At 56.7% G+C, this 10,957-nt stretch overlaps 2 protein-coding genes across 5 annotated transcripts; both read right to left on the bottom strand.

Annotated features, from left to right (window-relative positions):
* Positions 1-7: 7 nt before the first annotated feature.
* On the bottom strand, positions 8-3,365 carry S100A14 (S100 calcium binding protein A14). Of its 3 annotated transcripts, none has more exons than XM_036234909.1 (5): positions 2,450-3,365; positions 1,697-1,757; positions 1,211-1,318; positions 614-760; positions 8-377 (listed from the first exon to the last, which is right to left on the bottom strand). In XM_036234909.1, exons 3-5 carry the CDS (start codon positions 1,238-1,240, stop codon positions 237-239), a joined length of 318 nt encoding a protein of 105 aa, XP_036090802.1. In that variant the 5' UTR covers positions 1,241-1,318; positions 1,697-1,757; positions 2,450-3,365; the 3' UTR covers positions 8-236. The 3 variants fall into 3 exon arrangements, with proteins under 3 accessions (XP_036090802.1, XP_036090803.1, XP_015997405.1); XM_036234910.1 differs by having other exon boundaries at positions 2,931-3,365; XM_016141919.2 differs by lacking the exons at positions 1,697-1,757; positions 2,450-3,365 and having other exon boundaries at positions 1,211-1,661.
* Positions 3,366-4,127: 762 nt separating this feature from the next.
* S100A13 (S100 calcium binding protein A13) lies at positions 4,128-10,723 on the bottom strand. 2 transcript variants are annotated; one of them, XM_016141217.2, is made up of 3 exons: positions 10,596-10,723; positions 9,498-9,690; positions 4,128-4,772 (listed from the first exon to the last, which is right to left on the bottom strand). In XM_016141217.2, exons 2-3 carry the CDS (start codon positions 9,648-9,650, stop codon positions 4,632-4,634), a joined length of 294 nt encoding a protein of 97 aa, XP_015996703.2. In that variant the 5' UTR covers positions 9,651-9,690; positions 10,596-10,723; the 3' UTR covers positions 4,128-4,631. The 2 variants fall into 2 exon arrangements, with proteins under 2 accessions (XP_015996703.2, XP_015996695.2); XM_016141209.2 differs by lacking the exon at positions 10,596-10,723 and adding an exon at positions 10,061-10,200.
* Positions 10,724-10,957: the final 234 nt, after the last annotated feature.

The following is a 10,957-nucleotide window of genomic DNA, read 5'->3' as shown; positions in this document are numbered from 1 at the left end:
CGTCCCTCTGGTGGGGAGGGACATCCGGGCCCATTAGCTTCAGAGAGGTCTCCGCCCGGACGGAGGGCAGAGACCCCGGGAAGGGCCCCATGAACCCACGACTTGCAGAGATGGGGCAGGTGCAGAAGAGGGTGGCGATGGCGGAGAGCAGAATTTCATTTCCAGGCCCGCGGTCTCTAAGGTCCCCTTTTCCCAGCGTCACCCCCCCCGCCCCCCAGAATTCCAGGGGCGGTTTCTCAGCTCCCCCTGACGGCGGGGCTCTCCAGCTTCACGCTCCTGGCTGCTTCTCCGATCAGCTCCCAGAAACTCCCGAACTCCAGTTTGGAGTCCTCGCAGCCGCTCAGGCCGGCGATTCTCTCTTCCAGCCCACAGTTGCTCTGCAGAGAGAGGAAACCGCTCAGCTCAGCGGGGGGCAGCGTGCGGGCCCACCTTCCCGCCCGGGCCCACCTTCCCACCCGCCCTGCCCAGGACCGGAAGCAGGAGCACCAGGCCGGCCCTGGCGAGGAAGAAGGGCTGGGCTTCCTAGTGCCAGGGGTGGTGGCCCAGTGGGTGGGGCCTCGGAGCACTTGCTTGGGGAGTCTGTCCTGCCTGGGGCAGGTCACCCCCTTAGTACCGGCATGAGGTGCGGCAGCTGCTGGGTGACCAGGTCTCGGAGCTCGGAGGGCGTCAGGGTCTCCTTCCCACCGTCCGCCGAGTACTGGTGAAAGTTCTTGATGAGGGTCTCGATGGCCCTCTCCACGTCACTGAATTCCTGAGCATCCTGAGGTTAGGAGACATCCCCCAGTCAGGGAGGCTCCGCCCCACCCCATGACATCCAGCATCCCCAGGAGCCCAGGCAGGCCAACAGGGCCGAAGGCGGTTGGAAGGCACACGGGCTCCCTCCCCCTCGAGAACCCAGAATCCAGCCCCACTCGCTGCAGCCGGCCTCTGCCCTGAGCCACAGGCCGGACAAGCCCTTCTCCCCACCGCCCACGGCCCCCGTCCCGGGCGGGGCAGGTCCCGGCACGTGGCCCCAACGCTCTTCCTGGGAGGGCTCCGTCTGCATCACCCTGCGTGGGCACCAGAAAGGGGGTCCGGGTCTCAAATACAAGGTCCGGCGGGCAGGCCAAGGCCAAGGTGAGGGGGCGGAGTCGATGGGGGACACAGACCCTCAGGCGGAGGACAGGAGAGTGTGGGAATGAGAAGGCAGGCCAGGAATGAATGGGCCCACCTCGGCATTGGCTGACCGACACTGTCCCATGGTGCCCGGTGCGCTGGGTCCTTTGGTGAGCACTGCGTCGTCCTACAGCCTGCCCTGGAGGAGCCGATGGCTCATGATCTGCTCGGAGGGGTGGGGGCTGAGTGAGGGGGCAGCTCAGCGTTTCTTACTCAACTGCCTCGTTTGGCTCCACCCCGAATGTCCACGCCTCATCCAGGGGTCAGGGCCAGCTCCACACAGAACCCATCCCAACACAGTCTCCCGGAGTAGAGGTCACAACCCCCAGGCCGCCCCATTTAAAGGGGACCCCTCGGGCCTCACCCTAGATTCCCTCCCTCTTCCAACCACCCACCCTGTTCCACGCGCACACACAGCAGCCTTCGGGACCTGGCCCCGCGGCCCTCACCGTGGCAGACTGGGGCAGGACAGCTAAGCACGCCCTCTGGACGGGGGTGGGGGGCACCCCATTTGGGTGAAAAGCCCTGGGTCTCTCCTTACCTGCTGGCAGCCGCTGAGACAGGACAGGACGAGCCAGCTCACCTGAGCTCAGCTCTTATACCTGGGGGAAGGGAGGGGAGGCAGGGGCTGGGCCTTCTCCCTAAGCCACCCCTGCTAGTGCAGCCTTCTGGGAGGTGAGCCAGCTGCGAGGGCCCCACCTTTCATGGGCCGGAGCTCCCGAGCCTGCCCCCACCCTGCCACGAGGAGGGAGCCAAGGAGGGCCAGTCTGGGAGGCCCCTGGCATCCAAGGAAGAGAGAGGGGAAGCAGGGTGGCCAAGGGACAGAGAGAGGGCTTAGGAACACTGCAGGGTCAAGCCTGGGCAGAAAGGCCTGGGGAACTGCAGGGCAGGAAGTGGAGGGGCCCTGAGCCATAACCAGAAAGAAGCTGATCCAGGCGGGGTTCGTGGCACCGAGAGGATGAGGGGCATGTGGGCCGAGAGAGGTCCCCAGGGACCCCTTCGTACTTCGATGTGTCACACACACACCCCTCCCACTAGGGCCAATTTGGATAGTGACCGCCAAGCCTGCCCAGATGCCAGACCCCAGCCTTCCTCAGGCCCGATGGCGGACAGGCGAGTGAAGGAGCAAGGAGCCCGCGAAGGGCAGCCTGGCGGGGCCCGCGGGCTCCTGGGCCGGCGCACACATGTGCTGCATGTGGGCGAGGCCCAGCTGCGTTTCCGGCAGGTAATGACCTCTCCAAACTGGTCGGGCGGCCTGCCCCTCCCTCCCTCAGAGCCCCGCACCGCCCCTCACCGGGCCACTCCGCAGCAGCACGCACGCACAATTCAGGACCCGGAGTGACACCCCAAGGAGCAGGTCTGGGGCCTCGGCCCGACCCCAGTGACCCTGATGGGGAGGAGGAGGAAGGGAGAATGGGCGGTCAGGGCCAGGAGGGAGCGGGCCCAGAGCCCACGTGCTGGGCTCCTCCTTCTCAACGCTGCGGGCAGAGCACACCTGCTGTGAGAAATAACCCAGACAGAACTCTGCGACGTAGTAAATCCTCGGCCTGGGCCTAGAGCAGCATTGTATCTGCAGTGACGACTGTTTGCAGAGAACGAGAAAGGAGCGTGACTATGGGACCGAAAATGAAAGACGTTCCTTAGAATTAGGGTCGCTGCGTTAGCTTTCCCGCACTTACAGACACGCCTTCCTTGGCTCGCGGACACCATAACCATTCCCCCCTTCCTCTCCACCTGTCGCTGCCCCCCTTCTCTTCCTCACACACGGCCCTCACCTTCACCTCCTAAGCAGACCACCAGCTGGGCTTCTGCCTGAACCGGTGCTTCCAGAACGCTCTGCCTTTGGATCTCAAATAAATGCTTGTCGCCTCTGACTCTGGCCCCTTAGTTTTCGGTGACCACTCCCAGGGGCCCCCTCTAGGTCTCCTTCTGGGGCTCCCCTGTACATGCGACCTCAATAAGAGGCATCCGTAAGTGTCCCAGCGGAGGGCTTTCCAAGAGGGTCTCCTCCAGGGAGCTCCTCAGAGGGGTCTGAATCTGGGGGCTTGTCCAAAGCGCCCCAGCCTGAGGTCCCTCTGAGGCGTCTCACTCTGAGGCACTGAGACGGAAGGTCTCAGTCTTAGGACCCTTTCCTGGTGTGAGGGGGGTGCCTGTCTCCGCCCAAGTGTCCCCCTGGACGAATGCCTCCCCAAATGGACACCCGATGGCATTCGCCGACGGCCCCTGGAAGGCAGCGCCCGCGGGGCTGCCCCGCCGCTGCTCCCTCTGGTGGCCGGCAGTGCAAGCCGCACGCCCCTCCGGCCGCGCGGGCGCCGGAGTTTCCCCTCCCGCAGCCCCCCCGCCCCCGCCCCCGCCCCGCCCCCGCCCCGCCCCGCCCCGGCCCTCCAACCGAATCTCCCAGAATCCCGCGCGACCTCCCGCTTCGCCCCTGCTCGGGCGCGGGGAAGGGCGGCGGGAGGGTCCGGTGTCCCCAGGCGCCCGTCCAGGGATCGTCAGAGGTTTTGGAATTTCAACCCAGTCGCACCTGTTATTGTCTTTGTGACTTAACCTCTCTAAAATCTGTTTCCTCCTCTTTAATTCAGGACTTAAAAATAGAACCTACCTCAAAGGGTAGTAATTAACTGAGTAATTAACTCAGATAACGCGGGGAAAGGTTGAGCACGGTGCCAGGCACACAGCAAGCCCTCAGCACGTGCTCGCTGCCGTCGCTGTCACCCAAGGGCCCAGACCCCAGGAATAAGAGGAGTGGGAGCGGACACGGAGCCCTGAGCCCGGGCAGGCGTCGGGTGGGGCCTGAATCACCTCACCTGCCCGGAGGTCTGGGTCTGGCTCCGCCCTTCCTAGATTCATTCATCAATCATTTATTTTGTCAACGAAAGACTATTCTGACTAAGGAAAAGGCTTATAAAGGTTTACGGGAGTCAAACTGATGACAGATGTCGGGAAACAAAATCTCAATGTTGAGAAGACACTCCGGACAATGGCATTTTCAGTTTATTTTATACGTTAGCATCAGAGGAGGAGACTGAGCAGGTCACGTGAAACCCTTTGGCGGTGGATTAAGGGGGTGCGGGAAACCCGGGGAGGGGGTGGGGGCTTTGGGGCGGGATAAAAAGCAAAATGGAGGGACACACACTTCTCCTACCCTGGCGGGTGCAGGCTGGGTAAGGTTTACACAGAGAGATGGTCCCGGGGACCAGACGACAGTGAGGATCTCTGCGCTCTGCCCCGCACGAGATCTGGTATCGGATGCTGCGGAATATTCAGCGATGAGTGGCCTTCCCGGCCCTCAAGGAGCGCGTCACTTTGGGACCCTCCTCAGGGTCGGGGGGCGCTTGCCCAGTCCCTCGTCTCAAGAGGGGAAATCAGGGTGGGGTGTGAATCAGAAACATATGCGTGTTTCAAGGAGCAGCTTTATTTGGGGGGGGGGGGGGCGCGGGGCTCTGCCTGGCCTGCCCCGTCCCAGGCCGCTGGCTTCACTTCTTCCGGGTCTCCAAGGCCTCCTTCTGGATCCCCCTGGCCAGCTCTCCAATCAGTTTCCAGTACTCGTTGAACTTGACCTCTGAGTCCTGGTTCACATCTAAGCTCTTCATCTTGTCCTCTAAGGAGCCCACGTCCTGAGGAGACGCCAAAGGGAAAGGCGAGGTGAGGACGGAGGGCTCCTAGGAGCGGGAGAGAGGGAGGGCCCGCCAGTCGCGGTCCCCTCCAGGAGACTGCACGGGACCTGCCTCCACACCTTCGGGACAAGGCCGCAGCCCCGGGCAGTGCGGCCGGCCGTGGTGCCCGACTCCACGGGGTGGCAGCACAGGCAGTGGGGGACCCGATTCGGAGTGTTTGCCAGGGCGTAAATGCTCCCCACGCGGTGATTACGAATCACAAACATGTCCCTGAATGCAGAGCTGAAAAGAGATGCACGCGACGGCCCTCACCTGCAGGTACAGGTGGCCTCCCACACACCACTGCGCCCGCTGGCACCTGTGGGACACTCGGGGAGCCCTCGTAGGCAAGGACCCACTTTGACTACCCTCAGAGCCGGCTCAGGCCACCCTCACCCTTCACAGAAAGCAGAAGTTCACAGCACTCGGGCGCTCATTGGCATAACCCAGGTGTCTTCTCGTTTTTTTCCAGTTGGGACACTAGCCTTGTAGATCAGGGGAATGGCAAAAAACACATGTTATTTGGTTTTCTAGGGGACCCTCGACAAAGTCTCTCTTGACAAGCCTGCGAAGTCAAAGGATGTTATGACTGGACGTCATGAATTGAGGATTTGTTGCTAGATAAACACAACCAAAAAGATGACTGTTGAACAATGCATGGAAGTCAAACCAGGAAGGGTGTCTCCGGCGTAGATCGTCGCTAAACGTCCGCATCAAAATTAGATGAAGGCAGAGAAGACTTGCCTGTCTATAGAGATGGCGCAAAGCTAACTGATAGAAGAGCAAAAGAACTTTTTTAAAAACCACCATCATGCTTCATTTAGAATACTATGCGGATCGCCGGCGGGCCGGCGGGGGTGGGGGGGGAGCAAAGACGCCCAGCGAGAGGGAGAGAAGAGGTACAATTAGTCAGAGAAAGAAAGAAACGATATAAACATTAGGAAAGAGGCCAATTCACCTCTTATTGTATTAGCAATTATATCATTGTATATCCAGGAAAAAGAAGAAGAATGATAATAGCTAACATTTCGACAAGCGTAAGCACTAATAGTGCTGACCGTTCTAAGCATTATGCTAAACACATTACATGCTCTACTTCATTTAATCTTCATAATCTGCTGGAATGAAAGGCTCCACGAGCACAGGGACCTTATCTGCCTTGTCCATCGCCACACCTCAAAGCCTAGGACAGCGTCAGGACAGGACAGAGTAGGTGAGTAGGCGCTCAGTAAATACTGACCAAACAAACGCAAGACCCATCCAACAGCAGAGGTATTATTATGCATCCCTTTCAGATGAGAGACCCAGGCTCTCAACGGTTAAATAACCAGACAGAGAAATGCTGTAGTGTCTGGTTATAATATTAACTCATGAAAATAACCATACCTTTTAGGAATATGAAAGTTAATCAGTTAGGAACTGTCACAAAAACGATTCCATTTAAAACAGTAAAAAATAAAATAAAACACTTAGCCATAAATGTAGAAATAATGACGCTTTTGTGAAGAAACTGAAGGATATAAGCAACATTGTGTCATTCAGACGACCTAGTTATAATTCTCACATACGCGGCCCTCCTCTGCAGTTCAGACTCGCAGATCCCGAAACCTTTGAAATTCTTTAAATGTTCACAGTGCTGTGAAACTGTTTTTTGTTATGGTAATGAGGTGAACCACCCACGTTGGAAACTGGGTCACAAACCACATATTTAACATAAAAGAAAACTTGAATAAATAGAAAAACATACCCTTTTTTCTTTTCAGAGAGAGAAAGGCTTACTAATGTAAAGATGTCAATCTTCCCTAAAATATATTTACCTGATTTCAATTAACGATACACAGAATTCTTTTTAACGTGATTAAATCTTACTAAAATTCTCGAAAAATAAACATGTGACATCCACCAGTAAAATTCTGAAAAATAAGAATAATGAGAGTGAACCAACCCTACAAGTATTAAAGGATATTTAAAAACTACAGTAAATGAGATTGTTACTAAATAAAAAATAAACAGACCCAAAATACACATGGGAATTGAATAAATAATCAAGGTGGTATTTCACATCATTAGGAAAATTTTAATAATGAAATAAAGTCTGCGTTGTTGCTTTTTTTTTTTTTTAGATGTTAAATTGGGAAAAACCTTTTAAGCATGGCATAAAACACAGAAGCCATTCAGGAAAAGTTTGAGAATTTGACGACATAATAATGTTTTGTATTCTGCATGACAAAACCACCAAAAGTGAAGTCAAAAGACAAAAGGCAAATTCGGGAGAAATATCCGCAGCTCACATGATAGACAAAAGCTGACATCTTCATTCCATAAAGAGCTATAATAAATCAATATGAAAAAGAAAAGCTCTTCGATAAACGAACAAGCGATTCACAGAAAATGCAGTATTCATGCCCATCGGAAGTACTCATGATGCTCTGTTTCACTCAGAATTAAGAAGTGGCACAAAGCAGAACAAGGACCATTTTCGCGTACTAGACTAGACAAAAAAGGAAAGCTTGGCAAGACCCAGCTTAGGCAAGGACACGAGAAAGCTGGCATTCACGCGCACCGCCTGCAGCCCCAAAATGTTACACTCTCCTTGGGAGGCGAATTGGTGATATCTGTAGAATTAAGAATATTCGTGCTTTTCGACCTATCGTTTCTACTCCCAGGCATTTACCCCATGTAGATATTTTCTCTCAAGTTTGAAAAAGTATTTGAGCAAGAATGTTTGTGAAAGGGGGGGATGTTACACAAGACCCCATCGGTAGAGAATTGGCTACATAAATCTGTGTTAACCTCTATCGGAAGACGGCACGTCATTCTTTGTTAGATGGGAAAATATCCTATATGCACCATAATGGGGAGCAGAGTAGGCACCCCAAAATATGCCTTTCTGGGGATATTGATTATTTTAAGTTGGTTATTTTTAAGAAACAAAAGACTAAGGAAAAACCTTCGACCTCCCCCTAGATGCCTAAGAGAATTTGGATAGAGGACCTGCTCCAGGAAGGAGCTGTCCTCACAGGTCGCCGCAGTTGAATACGAACTCGTGTGACAGGCAGAGAGGAGCCGAGCGAGGCCCGTCAGCTAAACGCACTCTCTGTGCCCCGTTGGCCCAGCGAACACTCACGGCCCAACCATTCGCCCTTCCGTCTCCATGGGAACCGCCTCCCTGCCCCTGAAGTCCCAGACCACATCCCCTACCTTCTCCTTGGCTCAAGATGGCACATGAGCCTCAACTGCCCCATCTGCCCTTGGGTCTCATAGGCTTATGGAACCCCCGTGTGCACATACGTAATAAGTTTGTTTGTTTATTTTCTCCTGTTAATCTGTCCAGGTCAATTTACTACTCGAGCCTGAAGAACTTAGAAAAGCAGGAGGAAAATTCATTTTTACTCCCCACAGAGGAATAGAATCAGAATGACAAGTGGAAGATAAAGAAAAGGGAGGCTTGAAATTGAGATTTTGGAAGCGGTGCATTCTTTGGCAGTCTTCTTTTGTTGTTTGTTTCTTTCTTTCTTTTATAATATTCTACTCCACCATCTTGACCGGAAGTCTCGAATTAATGTGCATTATTTGGGTTATGACAAGATCTGAAGCCCGAACAGAGGGGCGCAAGGCAGAGACGCAGAGAGACAGACTCTTCGGGAGTGAGAAGTCAGTTCAAGGAGCTGAAAGGCCCAGGCGTTGGACGGGCCACCTGTGTGGGTACCGAGGGTGACAAAGCAGCAGTGATGAGAAGAAAAATAGAAGGTCAGGGGCTGAAGAGCTATAAGGAAGGCAGACGAGCACCACAGGAAGAAGGAAAAACTAAGATCCGGAAATAATGATGAAAAGCAAAGCCGCTTCCTGCGTTTCCAAGGCCAGAGGAAGCTGGGTTCGGATGCAGGGCCAGTCGCCGGTTGGCAAGGCTGCTGTCCCTTCGGGAGAGAGCCCAGCGTCCTGTGAGGAGAGGAAGGGAGGAGGCGGGGAGGCCTGAGGACGTGGGGGATTTTACAGAGGATGGACTATGAGTTTCAGAGACTCATTTGGGTCGTTTAATTTTTTTTTTTTTTTTATCCATCTTCACACACTTTTCTGTGCCTGTGAATTTTCAGAGAGGACGTAAAAGAAACTGTTAGCATACTGGGGCAATGGGTCCACCTGCAGAGGATGAACCTTAAATCCCTACTCGGTCCTGTGACAGGCGCATCCCCGAGGGGACCCCCAGAGAGGGCAGCCCCATGAATTTGGCTGTGCGTGGTTTGGTTTTGTTTTTTTGGCAAACGCCTTCCCACGGCTGGGCCTCGGTTTCCATGCGTGTGAAGTGGGGCGTGTGGGCCATGTTTTCTCTTGGCCTCCTTCTGGCTCTGACGGTCTATGAGCCTCCTGGGAGCTGCTCTGTTAGGCAAAAGAGACCAGAGAGGCCCAGAGCAGACACGAGAAGCCAACAGCATCGTCCGATGGGGACACACAGCCCAATAACACACTTCCCCTCACACGGACAGCGTTACCTAGTTACACACGCACACGCACACACACACGCACACCAGGCGAGAACGCCCAGAACCACTCACACGTGCCGCCACCTACGTCCTTCTCCACGACGCACCTGCGGCCACTTTACCGTGCCCAGCAATACCATGCCACGCACACAGTGTCCCACGGCCACCGTCTTCCGAAACCTCAGGCCCGCAGACCCCCACCTACCTTGAGCAGGTGAGGCAACTGCTGTGTGGCCAGCTCCTTAAACTCGTTGATGCTCAGGCTGTCCTTCCGGCCCTCTTTCCTGGCAAAGGAGAAGAACGTGGTGATCACCATCTCGATGGCTGCCTCCAGCTCAGTCAGCGGCTCCGCGGCCATCGGGCCCCCGGGGCTGGAGCGGACGCCTCACGGGGCTGAGCTGCAGGAGGAGGAAGCAGAGAGGGAGAGTCGGGGTAGGCCGGTGTGCCCTGCCCTGGGTGCCACCTTCGGCCTCTGCCCCGGGGAGGCAGGGCGGGGAAGGAAGGAGGGGACAGACAGGTCCCCGGGGCAGGGAGCACCTCCGTGTGGGTGGGGGAAGGCACGTTCATTCCAGGAGCCCCTTCTTCCCGAGACCTCACAGTCTGGGGATCTTCCTGGGACTTGGGGACCCCTCTGCGGTGGCCCCTCGGTCTGGACAGCCCTCTGTCCAGAGGGGCTTTGGGTCTGAGAGCCCTCTTGGGGGCCCTCTGTCTCCTGGCCCCTCTGCAGGGCTCGGTGACAAGGACCCTTTCTTGGACTTGGAATCTCACCCAGCCTCGAAGGGTCAGGAGGATGTTTGTCTCCACAGCTTGTTTGTGTGGGGACCTGGTCTCTGCCCGCGGCCCTGAGCCGGCTCCTCCCAGCGCAGCAGCGCAGGTCAGCGGCGCCGCTCTGGCCAGTGCCCAGCAGTCAGGGCTGGCTCTGCCCGGACAGACCCCGCCCCCCGGGGGCCCCTCCCCGCCCCCCGCACGGCCAGCTGGGCAGAGCGCTGGGCCCAGGACGCTGCAGACTCCCGCCTCTGTCTCCCGGCCACAGGGGTCCTGGACGGGCCTCGCCAACTGCCAGCACCCAGGAAGGGCTCGGTCCTGGCACACACGGCCCCGGGGGACAGGCTGGACTAAGGGGCCATGCCCACTAGGCCTCCCTCTTCCGCCTCGTCCCCACGCCAGCGAGGGCTGTGGCCTGATCCCTCCCCACACACACATCCTGAATCCCAGTCTGAGCTGGCTCTGGGGGAGGGACCTGGGATCCCAGGAAGAAAAAGGCGCCCCAGGCTCCCTCCAGAGTTAGGGGGACAAGACTCACCGGGGCGAGTCGCAGAGATGGGGTCCAGCACGCGGAAGCCGCTGGGTTGAGGTTTATAGCCGCCTGGCAGGGAGGCCAGCGTCCCTCCCGAGCCCGGAGGTGTCAAGTTTCCTGGTTGATTCTGAAGAAAGGAGCCGCCCATCACGCCTGGCGCCCCCTCCCGCCTGGCGCCCGGCCATCCGGCCTGGAACCCCCGTGTCCCCCAGCCCAGCCCACCCCACGCAGGCCCTCACTTGGTGGGGGGTGGACCTGCCTGGCGCTGCAGGGCCAGATCCGCTCTGCGGCGGGGTGGTGGCCAACTTGGGGAGCCTCTGCCCCCGCCCCCCATGTCGCTGGCCAGGTGCCTGCGGGTCAAAGACAGA

Source organism: Rousettus aegyptiacus, unplaced genomic scaffold, assembly GCF_014176215.1.
Source record: "Rousettus aegyptiacus isolate mRouAeg1 unplaced genomic scaffold, mRouAeg1.p scaffold_m13_p_17, whole genome shotgun sequence".
NCBI lineage: Eukaryota > Metazoa > Chordata > Mammalia > Chiroptera > Pteropodidae > Rousettus > Rousettus aegyptiacus.
Note: the sequence above shows the minus strand (reverse complement) of the source record. Positions and strands in the feature narration are given on the sequence as shown.